The 20252-nt window shown below is 42.6% G+C and overlaps 1 protein-coding gene across 3 annotated transcripts in view; it reads left to right on the forward strand.

Annotated features, from left to right (window-relative positions):
• The window catches only part of CDAN1 (codanin 1), a 35347-nt gene that overhangs the window by 8924 nt on the left and 6171 nt on the right, over window positions 1–20252 (forward strand). The window contains exons 6-24 of one of the 3 annotated variants that reach the window (XM_054198165.1): window positions 509–587; window positions 977–1097; window positions 2116–2225; window positions 2924–3013; window positions 4656–4731; window positions 6955–7163; window positions 7938–8052; window positions 8844–8987; window positions 9637–9803; window positions 10427–10508; window positions 11208–11297; window positions 12485–12539; window positions 13537–13670; window positions 14373–14476; window positions 16014–16163; window positions 16618–16681; window positions 17168–17246; window positions 17783–17838; window positions 18229–18381. In XM_054198165.1, the coding sequence (XP_054054140.1) occupies window positions 509–587; window positions 977–1097; window positions 2116–2225; window positions 2924–3013; window positions 4656–4731; window positions 6955–7163; window positions 7938–8052; window positions 8844–8987; window positions 9637–9803; window positions 10427–10508; window positions 11208–11297; window positions 12485–12539; window positions 13537–13670; window positions 14373–14476; window positions 16014–16163; window positions 16618–16681; window positions 17168–17246; window positions 17783–17838; window positions 18229–18249 (1946 nt within the window). In that variant the 3' untranslated portion in view covers window positions 18250–18381. Of the gene's footprint in view, window positions 1–508; window positions 588–976; window positions 1098–2115; window positions 2226–2923; window positions 3014–4655; window positions 4732–6954; window positions 7164–7937; window positions 8053–8843; window positions 8988–9636; window positions 9804–10426; window positions 10509–11207; window positions 11298–12484; window positions 12540–13536; window positions 13671–14372; window positions 14477–16013; window positions 16164–16617; window positions 16682–17167; window positions 17247–17392; window positions 17493–17782; window positions 17839–18228; window positions 18387–19936; window positions 20045–20252 lie in introns of those variants that run through there. The other 2 variants (XM_054198166.1, XM_054198164.1) reach the window with 2 other exon arrangements.

Raw genomic sequence — 20252 nt, forward strand, 5'->3', positions numbered from 1 at the left:
TTTTTGCAAATTGAGACTTAAGCTTGATGCAGTTAGTACTTTATGGATATAGAAAACAAGAGCGGCTTTAAGATGAGACCGACACACCTCGTCCCCCCCTCCCCAAGATGCCCTGATTTGTTTGACCTGTGTTTTGCCACTCTCTGATTCTTAGGGCTGAGATTAGGAACACGAAGTCTCCAGCTACCAGAACAGCAGCTGTTGACTGGTTGCAGTTGGTCTACTTTTTGTCCTGGATCTGCTTACTGTTGGCCAAAACATTGAGAAGGAATCTTTTCTTTCCCCTACGGCATTAAACAATTCAGTTGCCTTTAGTATAGGAAGGATAGGGATGGGAGGATTTGTCTATACAGGTAGCAGAGAATGGGAACTTCTGGAAATTGGAACTTCTGGAAGACTATTTTTGAGTACAGCAGTTCCTACTTTCCTTGAGAGAGAATTGTTGGTCTTTTAGTTTATAAATAGTGATAGGTGCTGTGGTCTCATGTTTCTTTTTTTTTTTCCTTAGATGCATCAGGGAGACAGCATTTCCGAAGCGTGCACAATTGTGTTTATTTTGCTGTTCAGGTCTTGGATTATCAGTATGAGTGAGTTGAATATTTTTTCCTCTGCTTGTGTCTGCAGGTGTGTATGAGATTAAGCAAGTGTGCTTGGATTTTAAAGCTTTACCACTTACAGGCACAGAGTTGTTAATTTACCCTCAAAACATACAACTTGACCTGGATTTGGCTGTCTGTAAGTTTTTCCTGCATTCGTCTGTCTACTGAACTTCAGTGTAATTATGCAAGAATGGGAAAGTCATGAGATGAAAGCAATAAAAAATGACCCTACAGATGCCAGTAGGATTTCATGCTGAGTGCCTGGGGCTTAGAACTCTTTACTTGGTAGCTTCATGAAAAAAGAGCATAAGCATTTCTTTAGCTCTCATCCTGTGTTTTTTATGTCTGTCTGGGTTTTATCCATGTTGTCTCGGCAGAATTATTTCCCATTTAGAAAAGGGGATGCTGAAGCTTTTGGCTGAAAATGAACGGATTGCATCTTTTTCTCCCACCTTGCACGAGAGGCTCAGGCAGGCTTATGAAAGCAGCACAGCCAAGGTAAAAATTGGCAGACCTCAACTGATGTTGCTTCAAACCTTTGTATTGTTGCTCTTTTATTTGCGATGGCTTTGATGTTAAATCTTGTTCCTTCTACTTTGAGTATCTTGTCATGTCATCTTTGGCAAGTATGTAAAAGCTGCTTCTTTTTCTCATCAGCGGGTGAGTGCGTTGCTGGGTCCAGTGGTTGTTAGCTGCAAATTGCCGCTGGCTAGCCTTGCATTGTGCTCCAGGCCCTGACCTCCAGCAGCGACTTTGACAGAGTCAAGTTTTTCTTTTGAGGTTCTCATCTAATAAACATGGGTCCCAGAAGACTGATTGGTTAGGTGTAATATCAGAATGTAGTTTGGAAGAAGTGGATTTGTTTCATAGCTATAGACTCCTTTTAGGCAAATGAAGCTTCAGAGGAGAAAATGCAGCTTATGAAAACTGTTTTCCCGATCTACTTGTCTGGGTTACGGAACAAAAGCTAGATGTTGGGAATGCCTTCCTTAATGTATTTTGTATCGTGTTTCATCCATCTTTTAAAAATGGAAGTTACTTTTGGCAAAGAAAGTATAGACTGACACTAGGACTTGTCAATAGCTAAGCTAAGGTCTGCTGTTACTTGAAGACTAGGCTTTTTGAATAGGAGAAAGAATAATAATACAGGAATTGCCAGCCACTATTCCTGTGTTCCCTGGAGGCATGTATTGAAGGTACGCTTTGGCTGTTTGCAGATCATTCTTTCCACACTGTATCAATACTGGTTTCAGTCTGTTCTGCAGAGATTTCTTAGAGAGACAAGATGCTTCCACTCATAATGTTGGGCGATTCTGCCTCTGTAGTGTAATGTAGCTTGTGAAACTGTTGGTGTTTACTAGCAGTTAGCAATTGGGAAGTGGCTAGTGTCTGAACAACTCAACTGGTGGTACTTGGTTTCCTCATCACGTCTTTTCCTTGCTTTTTCTAGGTCTCAGATTGTTGGATAAATTAGAGATTTATATTAGTCTAATGGTTACCTTCTTATTTTTAACAGGTGTCTCTCCTGCTGCCATGCTCTGTACAGTCTGTTTCTTTCCAGCCAGAAACTGACAATCGCTCAAACTTTCCCAGTGACAGAGCATTTCACATATTTAAGAAACAAAGGTTAGTTTTTTCTGCTGTTACTGTATGGCTCACAGGGTGTGATCTTTCCATGACTGTGAACAAAGGATATTAAGATTGTCTCGTGTATGCTACATGCTGTAGAAAAATCTTGAGATTTTCACTCTAATTAAAAAAAAAAAAGGTCTTTGTTCATATTGACTGCAGGAGCTAAATGTGTAATGTCTTTAGAGAAGAACAGCCTAAGTCTTCAGGAGTTATTGAGACTTCTGGTTAATGCCAGTACAGTGTGTCACCCTACTGGATTGCTTCTGCATATAAATCTGGTATGCTTTTATTCTTCCTGCCACCTCCCTCCATGCTTGCAGCAACAGGGTGAGGGGAGAATGGCAAGTTGTCTTGGTCCTTTTTTCTCTTCTCGTAGGTATTATTTCATGTGGCATATTCTTTCCTGCCTCTCAGTCTTCAGTATGTCTAGTAATGGGTGTTTTGGTCATTCCATCAGAGCTTGGGCATAACAAGCTTAAGCACTTGCTGTCAAAGACATGGAAAATGGAAACTCGCTGAAGTACCACTAACATTAATGAGTTTTGCAAAGGTATCTGAATGCTTAGAGGCTTGAGTTATTTAATCTGAGGTAGATTATTGCTGGGGAATTTAGGAGCAATTGAATATTCAGTTGTTGTTACTTCAAATGTAGAAGAGTGGGAATTCATACACTGAAATATCTTGATCCGCAGGGATATATTTTATGAACTGCTGCGTGAATGGGAGGATAACCATGAAAAAACTGGCTGGGACTTTGAAAGAGTTCTGGGCAACAAGATCAGGTAGGAGTCTTGCACAACTTTAGATAGCTCTTTAACGTAGCGGAATTGCTGGTGTAGCATACTAGACTCTTCCATGTTCTCCCTAATGGTCTTCTGCACTAATCTGTAGGGAGCTGCGCTTCTTGGAAGATTCTGTCCATGTAAACTTGCTCCTATATTTAAAAGTATCAACTGTTATCTTCAAGAAATAAGCCATAAGTGGCAAGGGCCCAATTTGTCTTGCTACAGCTCTTTCCCTGTTCATAATCACAGAAAGAGCCACTGTCACAAGCAGTACTTTGTGGTCTTAACATTGCCATTGTATACTCTTGTGCGTACGTTTCATGTTTCCAATGCCTCACCCTCTTAAGCATGGAGAAGTGTTTTATATGGTCAGAAACTATTAGCTCTTCTAATTATTTCAGGGGGTTCTAGTGTATTGGCTCTAAAAACAAGAAAACCGTGGCTCTTTGTATGGCAAGCAAACTGTTTCATTCATTCATTTTTTTATCAGAATAGAGTATATATAAAGAAACTGTTATGGTTTTGAAAGCAGTTGCCTTGTGGGTTTCTGTGTTAGTCTTAACCACCAGCCTACTCAAGTCACATGTATGATGGTGACTTTTCACCATAGGAGCAAAACAAGGCTGAGATTTAAACTGAGAAATTTTCCTTCCCTGGGCTGCATAGGGAAGACTGTGGCCAGTAGGTCGAGGGAGGTCATTCTCCCCCTCTACTCTGCACTGGTGAGGCCACAACTGGAGTACTGTGTCCAGTTCTGGGCTCCCCAGTTCAAGAGGGACAGGGAACTACTGGAGCGAGTCCAGCGAAGGGCAACCAAGATGATTGTGGGACTGGAGCACCTCCCTTACGAGGAAAGGCTGAAAGAGCTGGGACTCTTTAGCCTGGAGAAGAGAAGGTTGAGGGGGGACCTGATTAATGTTTACAAGTACCTAAAGGGTGGGTTTAAGGAGGACGGAGCCAGGCTCTTTTCAATGGTTCCCAGCGACAGGACAAGGGGCAATGGGCACAAGCTAGAACATAGGAAGTTCTGTTCAAATACACGGAAAAACTTCTTTACAGTGAGGGTGACAGAGCACTGGAACAGGCTGCCCAGGGAGGTTGTGGAGTCCCCTTCTCTGGAGATTTTCAAGACCCGCCTGGATGCAGCCCTGAGGGATGTGCTTTAGGCAACCCTGCTCTAGCAGGGGAGTTGGACTAGATGATCTCTAGAGGTCCCTTCCAACTCTGAAGATTCCGTGATTCCGTGATTCTCTTTGGGCATCAGAAGTACTGCTATTGCTGTTTTCTTACTTGCGTATGTGTGAACTCTTAACTCACTGCTCTGCACAGGGGAGAGCGGGAGCTGAATGAGTTAATTTGCTTCCTAAATAACAGCATTATTGCAGGAAAGGAAGAGAGTCTCTTTCTAGAGTTGTTTCTGCTCTGCAGGTGCTCAGGGAGAATTTTTGTTTCCATGGTCAGCAAATGGGGCTCACTGCTTTAGAAGCTTGGTTATAAAGATGTTGCTGTCTGCTGTGACCTTTGGAGATGACTTTCTTAAAAGCACTTATGTTATGCTTTTGATATAGTTTGAGGTTAGAACAGCTTTTTTTTGTACCACAGAGATCTGGTCAGCATTTTGTGATGTTTTCCTTTACAGGTCCATGATGGCTCACCTATCTGCAACCTGCAACCACAGCCATTTTGCCAGGCTCTTTCAGAAACAGCTTATCCAGGTAAATGACTTGTTTTTTTTAATGAAAGCTGGTTTTTTAATGAAGCTGGTTTGATACTTCTTCAGACTGAGAAAACAAACTGTGTCTGGCGGGTTTCTTTGAGATTTTCCTATTGAAACTTTTTTTGGGAGAGACAAGTTTTCAGAATGGGAATTTCCTTCCTTTTCCAGAAATATAAATCGGTGATAAATTACTAATGAACGCTCTGTAAATCAGGGATAAGGCACACTGAGCACATCATGAGCTGTAAGAATTCATTCTTCATGGTTGTTTACTTTGACCACCTAATTTTAGAACAGTTACAACTTTTAGAAATTTTAAGGATGTATTTTGGTATGTATTAAATGCAGAAGTTCCCGGTCATGTTTGATAACAACATGAGTGTACTACCTGCGAAGAGTTTCTGGTTCTTCTGTGTAACACTGCAACAGCCTCTTTTTGATACAGCATTGCTGTTGTAGTTTACAGGGGGTTTTTGGCCAGTGTTAAGTGTCATTTGACTTCACTGTAACTGAAGGAATGAAGAAAGAAAAGATGCTTCTGATTGGAGCATAGATATTCACTGTGTTGTCTATAATTGGCTGGCTTATTGGTGGGCTCCTTTTGGATAGCAAAACAGACATAAAAGCCCGCCTTGACTATTAGCCCACACACATTGCCTGCCAGGAAGTTGCGAGCTGTTGGAATGTTGAAAATTCCTCCAGCGTCCAGTCTGAATTTGCATCAATGTCTTGTATGCTGTGTGTTCAGGGAGGTTGTAGGGAAGAGGTGAGATGGACTTTCTTGCATTAGCAGGATTTAATTAGTCATAGGTACTGTATTTCTCCTTTATATCTGTGTCTTCTTAATGAAGACTGCAGGGTTTCACAAGGGTAACCAAAGATTTAAACTGATAACCGGGAGTCTTCAATGAATCCAGTGTGTCTGACTAGAAAGTGATTTGCAGAATCTTGTGTGTATTATGATACACATGCAGAAAAGAACGTAGACTGAGGATTTGTGTCAAGGCCTGGTAAATTAAAGGTTGGGAAGTGTAACAAGATGTTATTTTGTGAGGGCCGAATGCTCAGTTTGGAATAAAAGGACCTAGTAATTGTTCACTTGATATACATAGTTAGATGTTGCCGTTTAGTATGATCTCTTTGATGAAAACAATCCTGACTTAAATGTAGGAGTATGCAGTCATCTTTTTCCTTTACTCAGCACTGGTTAGGTTACACCTGGAGTACTGTGTCCAGTTTTGGGCTCACCAGTACAGGAAAGATACAGGCTTACTAGAGTGAGTCCAGGGGCCACATAAAAGATTAAGGGACTGGAGCATCTTCCATATGAGGAGAAGCTGAGAGAGCTGGGACTGTTCAGCCTGGAGAAGACAAAGCTCCAGGTTATCTTAGCACTGTGTACAAATACTTGATGGAAGGAAATGAAGAAGAGGGAGCCAGGTTCTTCTCAGTAGTATTCACTGATAGGACACGAGGCAGTCCTCGTGTTCGCAATTATTTCTCAGTTGAGAAAAAGGAAATTCCATTTGAACACAAGAAGACAATTCTTTACTGTGAGGGTGGTTAAACACTGAAATAGGTTGCCCAGAGGGGTTGCAAAATCAGAGTCTGGGGAGACATTCAAAACCCAATTGGACGTGGTCCTGGACAACCTGCTGTAGTTGGCCCTGACTGAGCAAGAGGATTGGATTAGATGATTCAAGAGGTCCCTTGCCTTCCAACCTAAACAGTTTTGCAGTTCTGCCTCAAAGATTGTGATTCTTTGAGTCTTGAGTAGTATCTGTGTGTTTGCGGGAGGGGAGGTATTTGGTTTTTAACTTTATTTAACTCTGTGGAAACTCTAGGAAAACCTGGTCTGGTGCAGTATCATGGACCTTGGAGACTAGGCTAAAGATCCTACTGAGTTGTTCATGAAGACTATGCGAGCGATAGGTGTTCTCTCCACAGATACACATGTAACCTGCTAGGTGTGCCTGAGTTACATGTATAGGATCGGAATTCTATCTCTCAAGATCCCTAGGCTGTTTATGCCCAAAATGGGTAGTGGGTTTTGGCATGAGGAAAAGAGATCTTCTGTACGTGGGCCACCTGAAAAGGCCATGCTTGGATTACTCCTAAAGCAAAGTCTTGTGGGGAAGAGAGAACATGTAGAGTGAGAGATGAAGTGAAATGATGCCTTTTAATGAATTTTCCACCTCACTATTCTTTCTGTCTCTTGAAGATGTGTAAAGGGCCTATTGGTGGTGGCGCAAGCTGGGGAGACACCCCAGACCAGGATGTCCTTAATATGCTAGGCTCTGATAATCTGAGCCGTCTGAAGAGGCTGCAGGAAAGATTTATTGTTCCTCAGAGCATCAGAGGACCTTGTCCACCACCTTCATTCCCAGGGTGCCAGCAGTTCTTCAGGGACTTCATCCTCAGCGCAGGAAGGTTTGCTGTTTGCTGTTCCCTTGGTGAAGTCTGTGGGCGAGTGGGGAACACCAGCATGTCACTCTTGCAGTGGGGAGTTGTCTGGAGAGCTTGGGGCATGGTGTAACCTAGGCAAAGCATATCAGAAATGTTTTTAAGCTGTGTAATACCACACTTAATGTTCTTGGCCAGCATGCCTGGTGAACATGTTAATAAGTAGGTTCTGTCTGGAGCATAGAATGTGTTTGTGTGTATGTGGGTGCTACGTTAGGCTAAACTATGTGGTAATAATTTTCCTTCTGTAAAAGTATAATAGCTTGTCACAGGCCATCAGCACTTCCCCGTGCCAAGGCGTGCAGTGCTGCCTAGCAAGGGCACTGGACTGGCGAAGTGTTTCTTGTGCAGTAGTGCACAAAGCTAAGGAGTTACAGTTCATGGTTTTGTTCAGTGAGTTTTTGACAATCCACAGTATGGAAGAGTTGTGATCTATGGGAGATTTAAATGTTAAGTTCAGTTATTTTACAGCTTCTTGCTTTGACAGATCCGTATTATTATCCTTATGGTGGGACTTGCTAAATAGCGCCTGTTTGAAAAAGTACAGAATAAGAGTGGAAAAGAAGGGGGTCAGCCAGTACTAGTCTTGTCCTTTGCTTTCTTGTCTGTCAGTTTGTTATGTTGGATGCCTGCTGATGCTTGATACAACTCATGAGACAAGCTTGAAATTTTGCAGTGTGTTAGTTGAGGTTTTACTGCTGTTTTCAGCCCAGTCTGACTCATCATCATCTTTTGCTGAAGTTACCAGTTCAATCAACACCTGATGGATAGTCTGTGCCTGAAGATACTCGAACTGAATGGCCTTACCCTAGTGGAGAATGAGCATAGTGATGGGGAAGCAGATATGGATGAACAGGTAAGCTAGTTTTTTGTAAACACATCTGGCAGCAATTTCCCTGAGCTGTTTCAGTACCCAAAGAATTAGTGGCTTGATTGTGAGTTGCCTGGAGCTTCCACCACTGTATTTGCAGGACAAGAGCTTCTTCATTTGGTTTTGTCATAACTCTGATCTTGGTTATGGATGTCTGAGCCCCTTGCCGTTTGCTTGCAACTGTGTCGTATGATGCACAATAATTTGAAAAGTGAGAGCCTCTTTTTACGTTGTTAGTACCCTGTGTTAGATCAATGAAATAACTGAGTCCCGTTGTTGCACTCAGTTGCAGTATCTCCGTATTACTTTTCCATATAGAAAGATTTGAATTAGAATGAATTTGTAGTCATGCCTGTTCATACCTTTTCAGATGTTTCTTCGCTTATCTGTACCTATCAGAGGTGTCACAGTGTCTATTAGCAAAGTAGCAGCCAAGGGTTCATGACGGCTTGCAGAGCAGTAATGGTATAAAGGACGCAATATGAGATGAGCTCTCTGCCCTCTCATTGACTCCAAAGCTGTTCATATGAAGATGTGATTGAACAGCTGCTTGTTTGAGAAAGCTCTTGAATTAATTTCTTCTCACCATACTAGAAGCAGTGGGGGCAGAAGCAATTTAAAATGCTTGATAAATATGTATTTTGGAAGCTTACCTTTATTAAAAGCAGTGATGGAGCTATGTGGCCCTTTTACAGGAAGGGAGTTGAAGTTTATTGTAGGTAGTTTCTTTGCCAGTTTATGGTAGCCTTGCCCCAGCTTGCTTTTCTTCATTTCAGGATGAAAAGAAGCGTTTCACTGTGGTCCTGTTAAGCCTACGACTCCTCGCCAAGTTCCTGGGGTTTCTTGTTTTCTTGCCATATCGCACTGTGGAACAACCAACTAGAGACTTGCAAGACTCTGCGGTAGCGTTAAGAAACCAAGTAAGAAACCAGACTCTTCTAAGAAATCTAACGTGGCCTTTTACTTGGCAGGCAGGTATTCTAATCCAAGGAGGGGAGCATGAATAGTTATGCCCTTTCAAAGCAAGCCAGCGGTTTCTCGGACGATGTTATACTGTTCTGTGCCCCTGCTGCAAATTCTGGGGTTGGGAACAAAGGAAGGAAGAGTTTGTGTAAGCTAAAAAAGATGGAGCAATGCACTGATGGTGAGGTACTCAGTATTCTGTTATTTCTGCTAATCTGTGTCTGTCATACCAGAATTCTGACCTAGGTAAGAAGTATTTGTAGTGTAAAATCCATCTACCAAGAAAGTTTTTGTTAGTTTCACACCCATCTCCTAGCAGCATGTCATGCTGAATGCAAGCAGGCAGGGGTTAGACCTTGACTGCACTTGTACAGTCAGGCTTATAGCCTTACTTTTGAAAGTCACAGTGGGACCTCTGGTTGCTGTCATAGTGTGGTTTTTACCTCTGCTTGTGTGCAAAGAAATGTTTTCATTAGCCGTAAAGTTCCCTCCTATTTGTACAGAAGATGAAATCCTAGAAAGAAAAGTCAAGATATAGATGAAGATTTTCTTTAAGTATCAAAAGGTAACTTCAAGCTGCTGTTTTAACTTCTGTTGTCCATTAAGACCCTCCCTATACTGGATGTATTGAAGCTTTTGAGACAATCTATTCGGGATCAACGTTCTATCCTCACTATTCCTTGGATTGTTGAGTACCTTTCCCTTGTGGATCATATTGCTCCTTTCCTTGATTACTACAGGAAAGTATTTTGTCTCTTGCTGCAGGTATACAGGTAAGAGCCTGGGAAAGGATATTTGTTAAGAACTTTTCTGTGAAGGTTTGCTTGCTCAGTTGAGGTACCTGGTGTTTAAGAATGCATGCTGGCCCTAGTTTGAGATTCCTATAAAAGTACTTTTTTTTTTTTTGTGCAAATCATGAGCAATTTTTATCTTACCTAAGGCTGCAAAGGGTGCACATCCTAAACTCGGAGATTAATATTTCATTTAAATATGGGTTTTTTCATTAAGTAAACAAAATTCTTTAAATCCCCAGTCACTCATTCTACATCTGCAGCTGTGAATTTTAAACCTTGAATTTGAACCTTAAATTTACAAGGTCTCCCATGCCTAAATAATACTCTAGTTTTATTTCTTATGTACATGAGGAAAATTTGAAGCACCCTCTAGAGAGTTACTTAACACTGGCTTTTCCAGTGTAAGCAAAATGGCATATTAATCAGATGCATACCTACAAAAAAGTAGAGCTTGCTCTCCACTCTTTAGGCAGACAAGTAGGGAATGTGTACATGGGACAAATGGTATAATTGGAAAGTGAGTGGTTTGGAATTTTTTTCCTTATTGAAAATTGAACTACTGAAATCTCACACTCTTTCTTGCTGCTTTTGCTGCATGGCAGGTTAATGGTCCTTTCTGAAGATAAGGACATAAGTTTCCTGAACAAGCTGCTGATCCTTGCCGTTCTGGGTTGGCTTTTTCAGGTAGAGTCTCCTGTGTGCACACAGCTCTTCCCTGAAGAAAAAGCAGGGCACAGAACTCTATAGAAAGTATTATTTAAATGAGTTAAAACACTGCAAAAGCAGTAGTTTGTTGTTTTGCTGTTGGTTTTGTTATGCTAGTGTAGGGTTTAAAGAATCTTCTATATTGTAGTGGAGAAGTATTTTCCTTTAATGGAATTGTGTGAGGCAACTTTTTTTCTTTTCCAATAAGAATTCTAATGGCTGCTGAAGCACATTCTGTACTTATAAATCTGCATCCTTGTAAGCAAATTGACAGCTGATTCCTGTTAGAACTGGAAGCTCTTGTCACAAAGATGGAGTGCTAGCTGGCAGCCTTGAATTACTGGGGGATTTTTTGTCTGATGAACCGATGATGTGTGATGAACTTTTAAAATCCTGTTGTGCCTTTAGTTGGAAGCAAGATAACTGGCTAGCTGGAACGTGTTGGGAAGGTGAAAGACGCTGTGTAGGGAGGGTAAGGAGGAGGGTAAGGAAGGTGGCTTATGTTAGTGTGATCAAACTAAACCTTTAATTTTATGGAAAGGTTCTTCTTAGGGCAGAGAGGATCCTTAGTGTTGGGTTTTTTTGTGGGTGGGAGGTTGGTGAGATTTTACTGTCCTCTTTATCAGAAATGGTGTAAGTTCCTGACTGCTGTTGTAACTGCTGGGGTTTCTGTTTCAGGTTCCATCAGTCCCTGAAGAGTTGTTTTTTACCGCTGATGTCAGGCAGGAGGGATTGATGCTGGATACTGTGACATCTGCTCAGGCTTTGGTGAGTTAGTGCAGCAGCACGTCCTCTGAATCTGTGTATGAGGGTGGACCTACCATGGCCTCAGGAGTTTAAGATTTTATCAGGAACTTGGCTTCAGTGCAGCAGCATTGAACATATGTAGGCCCATGGATGTGATGCCCTGGTTTGTCCAAGTGCCTCAACTGCATTGCATCCTGGATTGTAAACTGTGTGCGTTACAGCTCTGGGGCTTTTGGCAGGCAGGAGCCATCTCACCTGCTGCAATGGCTTGCAGAATAGGTGCAAAGTTATGCTGGAGGATCAGATGCTGTTTTCCTACTCACTGATTATTGCAGTACAAGGTGAGCTGATAGAACTGTAGCTCTTCCCAGAAATAAGTAATGATAACGGTGAGCTCAACAGAAATAGTAAGATGGGACTATAAGAGCAAGGTTGCTGTCTTTAGAGTCATCTGTTTTCCAGTTGCATGATAAAGGGTAATTGAACTGAAAAGAGTATGAGCAAGCAGGAAAGGAGGTGAGTTTATGGCATGTGTGATGTTTCAGGTAACTCCCAGACATGCAAGAGAATATGTAGTATTCCTTGAAAAATGAACAGTATGTTTGCTAAGATATATGTGTATCTTGTTTGAATTAGAAGGTTCTGTTTTGCACTGTCTCTTTAATGGCAAAGATAAGATGCAGAGATCAATTGATTCTTTTTTTCCAAATGAGTGTAGTACACACTGCCGGGGTAGGTGGGATCTGAAGTTATTTTTTGTCCCATACCTCTGGCTGTGCTGTGTGATACTAGGGTGACATTACTCCACAGTGTGATGTTCCACTGAGTCTGAGTGAAGACACCTGTGGAGGTGTAATGCCTAGCAAATGGGCCTCGTTCTTTCTCCTCCATGGGTAGGCTTCTTCTTTATGAGTAGCAGCTGCGGCAACAGTCCTGGTTCCCTTCATAACCATCAGCTTTCACCTGGGCCTTGGCAGTGATCGGAAGCAAAAGTTGAGCTATGCAAGATGTTACAGGGCTGGACTGAACACTTGGGCTGCAAAGTTCATAATTTTACTGTGGATTTGGAATACAGTTATTTTTATTGTTTTCATGGAGAGGCAGTTCTGAAAAACCTGCCTGTGACCATGCGTATGGGATTTCTGACTTGCTGAAGACTGTTTCCTTCCTGCTGTGTCCTTTCAGCATTTCCTACCTTTTCTCACCAGGACTCTGTACCCTTGGTGGATCAGCAGTTACTTTATACCTGCTGTCCCTATCTTGGTGAGTATTTTATTTATATTTGCTATATAAATAAAATAATAGTATATATTTATTTATATGTTTGTTTATATTTGTCTGTTGGTACTGTGAGTCCTCAGATGATCTACCTTACCCCTCCTCGCAACTCAGGTCTCAGTTGTGTATAAGTAAACCTTGATAAAAGCTGTATTGCAGAAGCTTGTGCAGCTGTGAATAGTATCTGGTGAAGGTGGGGGACGGAGGCTATGCAGTCAGGATAGTTGATCTACAAAACTTGAATACAGTGGGACAGGGAAACTCATCCTTCACAAACTGGAAGGAAGCATTATAAAGAGTAAGTGTACAACTTTTCCATCCTAGGTATCGGGAGAGGTGTTTGTACTGTGAGGAATGCCTTGATCCTTGAACATATTTCTGCTGCTGGGCAGAGGGTTTGAATCTTTTTGTGCCCTGATGCTTCATCTGGTTGTTTTTTGAGATATCTTTTTCCTGGGGTCTGACTGACATTGGTAAAATCCCTCTCTGTAGGCAATGGAGTCCCAGGTGGTAGGACGGTGCTCTGCTTTTTGGGATGGAGCTGCTAGGAAAACTATGTTAAACCTGCATCACAAAAGCTTCTAGGTTGAACATGTCTTCAAGCTTTTCCCCTGGTATTTTCTCACGACCCTGTTGGAATTTTGTGTAACCCTGCTTACCTTGCTGCCCTTGTAGACTTTACAGTTCCCACTTGCCATGCTAAAAAGGGAGGCATGGAAATGACTGCTCCCTGATCTTTCTGAACAAATTCTATGTGCCAGGGAGCTTTCTGGAAGCCTCCTTGTTTATCTTCGTACCCTTGCCTGCCTTGCTTATGCCTGCCAGTTAAATGGGTGGGATGCCCCTCTGCTTCTCTGAAACTTCAGCTTTTGCAGTTCTGCTCTGGAAACAGAACTGACAATGTGGAAGTCTCTCTCTTGGGTTTTGATTTGCTCCCTTGCTTATGGGGACGATGACTGCTTTTGCATGTTTTTCTGTACAGGTGAGCTTCGGAAATTACTTGCCTCCTTTGTGGCTGGTAGTGGAGCAAAAAACGGTGGCTTTGTAAGGAAAATCACTCCCACGGCCGCAGAGTCCTTGGCACCCAAGGCTTCTGTAACACAACGGAAACTGCAGGTAATGAAATTAGGGAAGCAAGACAGGAGAAATTGCTTGCGTGAGGGTAGGGTACACAGTGGTACCCTAATGCCAGGGGAAAAAAAAGAATGGGCCTAGGCAGCAGGGAACATTGTGTTTAACAGTCGGATATCCTTACTCCTCATTCTTCTGTTATAGTCATGTGGCCGGGATACCATATAGGTATTGAAATCTGGCTAATTTCAGTAAACATTCTTGCAGTTGGAACAACTAGCCTGTTTCTCTGCCTGCCTCTTCTTTAACATAAAATGTTGGTATGTTTCTCATACTCTGTTTTGATTAGAACCTAGCCATGTTTTCCAATAAAAGAATGAACTGTGTAAGAGCCTACAGGATTACCACCCTCTAATTCAAAGAGAGGATCCTTTCTTTCAAAAAAAGAAACCACCTTTATGTGGTGACTCAGTACTAGTAGGAGCTGTCAGAACTCTCCCATTCCTCCTTTACTGGGCATTTGCTTTTGTAGCGCTGTAAACCCTGATAGGGAGCTTTGGTTAGAAGGGAATAGGGAGCAAATATTTTGCAGGGATGCTAAATGCTACAGTAGCAGAAAGTTAAGTGTAGGCAAATTGCATGCCCTTTAGCACAATTCCAGACGGTAGTTTTGTACATTCCTTTGTTGAGGAGAGGAGGACCTGGGTGGAGTGCTCTAATCAATTGTAGCACTTTTCTCTTGAACAGGTAGAGTTGGAACAGGCGTTCTTTCACAACCAGCCTCCCTCCCTGCGGAGAACAGTTGAATTTGTGGCAGAGAGGGTGGGATCCAACTGTGTTAAGCACATCAAGTAAGTGCTGGTGATCTGTTCTGTGACTTAAGAAGCAACTTTACACTAATGAGGCGAAGAGTTTATCCTTTAAAATTTTGTGTGTAGGGGGAAGAAAGCTTCCCTCAGAGTCCACTGTGTAGCAGAACGCCAAGGCTATTTAAGGCTGTTGACAGTGGGGACCAGCAGCATATTATTGCCATCATAGAGGAGAAATTGTGAAGGGATGCAGAGAGGAGGGGGTTATAACTGTGGGACACCTGGAATGTGAAAGTAATCCAGCATTTTGAGACTTAATATCCCCTTCAGAACGTTCTTGCTAATGACAGGAAAATGTCAGGTCAGAAGGGACCTCTGGAGGTCATGTGATCCAAACTCCTGCTCAAAGCAGGGCCAGCGTTAAGTTAGATCAGGTTGTTTTCCACCTTTTCCAGTTGAGTTGTGAAAGTCTGTAAGTATGGGGACTCTGCAGCCTCTTAGTACCATGTTCCAACACTTAATTTTCCCAGGCTTTGTGGAAAAAATGTTTCCTTATATCCTATCAGAATTTCCCTTGTTCCAGCTTGTGTATGTTGCCTGTCAACCTTTAGCTGAGCGTTGTTTTGTCTTCTCCCTTCACCTTCTCTTCTCCAGGCTAAGTGAGACTGGCTTTCCCAGTCTCCTTGTAGGTTGTGTGCTCCAGCATCCCAGATATCTTAGTGTTAGGGGTTTTTTGTGTTTGTTGGGGTTTTTTTGGTGTTTTTTTTTTTGTTTGTTTGGGTTTTTTTGGTGGTTTTGTTTTTTTTTTTTTGTCGTCCCGCAGTCACTCAAATTGTCAATGGCTTTCTTGTCCTGGGTCCCAAAGCTGGGCAGTGTACTCCAAATGCAGCCTCATGGTGGCAAGGGAGGCAGTAACTTCCCTTGGCTTGCTGGCTGCACTGTTGCTAATGTCAGCCCAGTATAAGGTTGGCCTTCTTTGGACATTGCTAACTCATTTAGCTTGTCTTCTGGGAACCCCAGATCCTTTTCTGCAGAGCTGCTCCCTGGCCAGGGGACACAGTCACCATCCCATTGTCAGCCCATTTCTCCAGCTTGTTACAGGCCTTCGGAATGGCAGCCCTGCCCTCCGGCATGTCACTCATGAGCTTGCTGAGAGTTTGCAATGTCCTGTTGTCCGACTTGTTGAAGGTGTTAAATGGTATCAGCCCACAAGGAATGCTGGTTGCAGTAGGCTGCTGTTGACATCTTTGAGTTTCTGACCACTGTCCATTGAGAGTATAGGGGTGTTGCTGCCAGAAAAGGTACCTGTAACCATATATGCTTCTAAAGCCTAAAGGCTTGTGACTCTTGAGTCTTTGTGCTATTTTGATATTTTCTTTGCTGCTTTCTTCCTTACAAAAAGAACAAGGAGATGGTACAGTACTAAATGCAGGGTGATTAATTCTTTTTTAGCAGAGTGGTTTATTGCATTTGTGCCTGAGATGGGTATCCCCCTAAACTGGGGGAAACAGCTGGTTATAGTTTGCGCTGTTTGCGGTATTGATTTCAGTCTGTCTAATTGTTCTTGGTTTTTTTACAGGGCAACATTGGTAGCAGAGTTGGTTCAAAGGGCTGAAGTCATGTTGCAGGATAAAGTGAAGGAGGAGGATGCTAATCATGACAAACTGCTTGAAGAGGTGTGCGCTCATCTGTATGAGGAAGGGGCCCAGGCACTCATCAAAGGCAGAGAGTAAGGAGGAAAAGTTATTTAAACTTGTGCTTTTCTGTCTCTTCTTACTGCGGAATCTGTAAGCCTAGTTTGGCTTGGCCTGTTGTGCTCGGATTCTGGCAATTATAAACCCTGACCTCTGCTCGTAGGGTGACTGTCTGCTGCGCCTCCACCCAGTTAATGCTGTATTTGTAGGAAGAAATAAAAGTGCTGTGTGTCCCTCTGCATCCAGTTCCAAAAGGACATCCTCTGCAGCTATTCTGTTTCCCCTCTTTGGAAAACTGAGCATTGCAGCCTGGTGGCTTGTAATTGCTTTTTCCTTGTCTGGTTCTTTTGGTCTGAGGTATTTCACTGCAGTCTTCCAACTGGTTTTGACTGCAAGAGAGCGTGTGAAAGTTCCTTCGGTAATGAACCTCTGAGTGTTGTCCAAGAACTTTGACTAATACTGTGGCACATTTTCTTTCTTTTCTTGCAGATTTTGCAAAAAGAAAGGTCCTGAGGCGGTAAGGGTGTTACTGCCAGAAGAGACATCTGCAGCAGTATGTATTTTCACTAAAACTTACTATAGGCCCTGACTTTAAGTCTGGACTGTTACCATTTTTCCATTACTGCTTCATTTATCCCTTAATGGCTTAGGACAATGGAATTTATTGATGCCCGCATGTGAGGACTAATAGCTAAGAAGAGCCACCTCTGCCAGGCCGCCGTGGATATTCTGGCTAAAGTGATACTCTAGCGAATAGCTAACTGTTGAGACTAGAATAGCATATAAATTGCATTCATCTTGCAAGGATAATGCTTTTGTTTTAACATCAACTTCCTCAAGAGTTGATGGGGTTTGGGAAATCAAAATGGGTCAGTCCTATTGCTCAGAGTAGCAGTTCCCACAGAGGTGGTGGTGCTCTGTTTAAACGTTGCATGCCAAAATTAAGCCTTTTCCCTCTAGACTTCCTTTTGACTTCTCATTGACTATAGTGCTGTGGCTTGTAGTAAATCTCCTATCACTTGTTATCCTCCCTGTAAAGGTTTTAAGTAGTGCAGAAGACATTGCAGTGGAACTGGCTACTGAGAAAGCCTGTGGCTGGCTTTCTGCCAACATTGCAGGTGAGTCTCTTTACCCTGAACTGGGGCTTCTGACCTGTGTGGTGTACTCCTTTTTTTTTTTTCTTTTTTTTTTTTTTTTCTGAGATCAAGGGGTAGAATTTATTCCAGTGTTATAAAGTACTTGGTCCTACTCATTTTTCTTCTAGTGGGAAGCATGCAGTTGCTCTGTCCCTCCTTGTTTAGGAATAAGAGGAGTGATTTCTAGCTCCAAGAGCTTTCTTCAGGGATTTTTCAGCCTTGGCCTGTGTAAGTGATTTTTAGTTCGGAGGCCCGTAGGATGGTGAGAATGAATGCTGTGGAAAGCTCCCTCTAAAAATGTCATCTAGGCTGAAGTTGTCTTAGCACTTCGAACATATGATAGCTGCTCTCTTAAGCCACCGTATGGCCCATGTGTACAGAGTGCTCCTGAAACCTTCTGTGAAACACACACCTCTTGCACTGGGTGTGGTTTCAGCAGGCTGAAGGCAACTGTAGTCCTTTACTCTGTAATAGTGCCCTGGCAACTCTTTAGAATCTCTGAAAATCCATTGTTTCAGGAGGTTGTGCCAAGAATCTGGGGAAGCATATCCAGCACCACTTGCAGCAGCAGGAGGTTAGTGTCTTGGATGATGCTCAAAACTTATTTTGGTAGAAAACATACGGCTTTCATGGGCACAGTGGTTGAACTGGTATGATCATGCTGATTCAGCTTTGTACTTTGCCTCCTGGCCTAGATACTGTGTGCTTTAAACGCGCTGAAATATTTTGATGGAAAATGAGATGAGTTGCCAGTGGTACCTGGTGGTAGTGGGTGGCTGCACCTGTGCCTCTGCCCATTAAATGTAACGGGAGCTCAGAGTGAGAAGGGCTTGAAAGCATAAACTGTCCTTTCGCCGTGGCCCTTGGAATGAGAGGCTAGTAAGGGTAGTGTCGGCAAACAGTTGCCTGCCTCACTGGAGAGAAAAGCAGGAAGTAGACAGGATTTGTTCCCTGTTCTTTGTAGCACTCATCAAAAGAGAAGTGAAGGCAACCTTCAACAGAATGCTGAAAGTCCCAGGGCTTCCCTTGCCTGGCGAGGATGCTCTGGAGTTGAGAAGGGACTGCCCTCCAGGCTGTCAGCACTGCGCTCCGTTTCCCTCCCAAATCATCAACGAGATTAAGGTACACAGTGTTCCCTCTCTGGCTTGCCCTAACTCCCTTTTTATTTTTCACCATGGTGGGGTTTATTTGTTTGGGTTTTTAAAGGGGGATGTTCTGGTTCAAAGGAACTGTCTGTGAGGAGTGCTTAGGAAGCGCCATGGAAAGGTCTCATGTTTTTTTTCATCCCCCTGCTCGCTGTCTGTGTGTCGATCAGTGTTCCCTGCTGAGGAGTACTGTCTCAAACACAGGACTTCGGTAGCATGGCCGTGACCTTTTTGATACCTGTAGCACAGAAACCATGGTGTGGTGAGCATTGTGTACAACTGTGTGCTGGAGAGTCAGCGTATCAAATTAGCTACTCTTTTGTAGACTGACTCTTTTTATGGAGAGTCTCCTGGTCTCTGTTTAGAGTAAGTATTTCCCGTTGTTCCTTTCAATTCTGTAGAACTCGGTAGACTGTCCCATCGTATACACCAGGAATTTACATTGAATTGAGTGTCAGATGAATCTATATGAATCTGAAAGATTTTTGCCATTCTGCATCTGCACCTTCATTCAGCTATAATTAGGGAGAACCAGAATATCTTAAAAAGAAAGTGATGCTATGGACTTCATTTCAGCCTTAGAGCCGAGAAATTTTCTATTCAAGCTGGTTCAAATTTACATTTTGAGCTTTTCTCCCAGGCTTTTAAAAGGTCACTGTTCCTGAAAAAAATCATGCGATTATATAACGTGTGTGAGTAAGCCATGAGGAAAAGAATTCTAAACCCCTCACTTCTTTTACCATTATGCATTCTGCCTGTTTTTGTTCCTGCTTCTTTTCTGTTTGAGCAATAATAATGGATCTCACTGTGATCGCATTCCCAGCAATTGTGTAAGAATGCGTACGCATCCTTTAATGCTTTCTTGCTTGAGATACAATAAAAAGCAGAGGGTAAGGTATGTGAGGAAACCAGGGGCTTTTTCTGTAAACTGTTGCTTTTTGAAGGTATTTTTGTTTGGCCTCTTAAGACACAGTTTTTAAAATAGTGTTTTTATTGTTTCGATTTCCATCCTGAGTTTCTGATGTCGGGTGGTAAATCGCTGGTGATGGAAAGTGCTACCATGTATAAAATTTGCTAAACTAGTTTTCGTGTCATAACCCTGTTAGTGCTCTTCACGCTCGGCTCTTACTGACACTGAAGCTACCTTGACAATGTAAGAGGGCTGTGGATTTCTGTAGCACTTCTACCCTGAACTTGCTTGCTGTGCTATCAGATCTGCCTAGAGTTTTCAGAGCTAGTTTCTTTTAAGAAAGATGAACTCCTTGCCCTCATTGACTTTTGACTTCATAACATTAGTGAGAACTATGGTAGAAAATCAGACCGAGGTAAGGTTGTAAAACATTCAGCCTTATGAAATGAGGAGGATACTAGCTGAATTAGTTTGTTGTTTTGTTTTTTTTTTGTTTTTTTTGTTTTTTTTTTTTTTTAATGAGGACTATCTGTGAACTGCTCTGACACAGATCCAAAGATCTGTTTATGGAAGTGCAGGATGCTAACAGGTGAATTATTGCTGTCTTTTTCAACAAGGATGTGCTCTGTGTTGCTGTGGGCCCACGGGATGAGGGTGAAGTGATTGACTACGTCTGGCTGGAGTGCCTGCTAGGGAGACTGAGTCAGACACTTCGATGCAGAAAGGTAGAAGTAAAAAAGCAACAAAAAAACCCTCTTGGACCACTTTGAGCTGTCTTCATACCTGTAAACTTGTTTGCTTGCCTTGCCTCACAGCTGAGTTTAGTTGAATGTTTTTTGCCTGAGCTCAGATGTGACAAAGTTGCCCTGTGGATTTTTTACACTGTGGAGATCTGCTTCTTACTTACAATTAGCCTTTGTGGATCCTCTTTTC

Source organism: Rissa tridactyla, chromosome 4, assembly GCF_028500815.1.
Source record: "Rissa tridactyla isolate bRisTri1 chromosome 4, bRisTri1.patW.cur.20221130, whole genome shotgun sequence".
Taxonomy (NCBI): domain Eukaryota; kingdom Metazoa; phylum Chordata; class Aves; order Charadriiformes; family Laridae; genus Rissa; species Rissa tridactyla.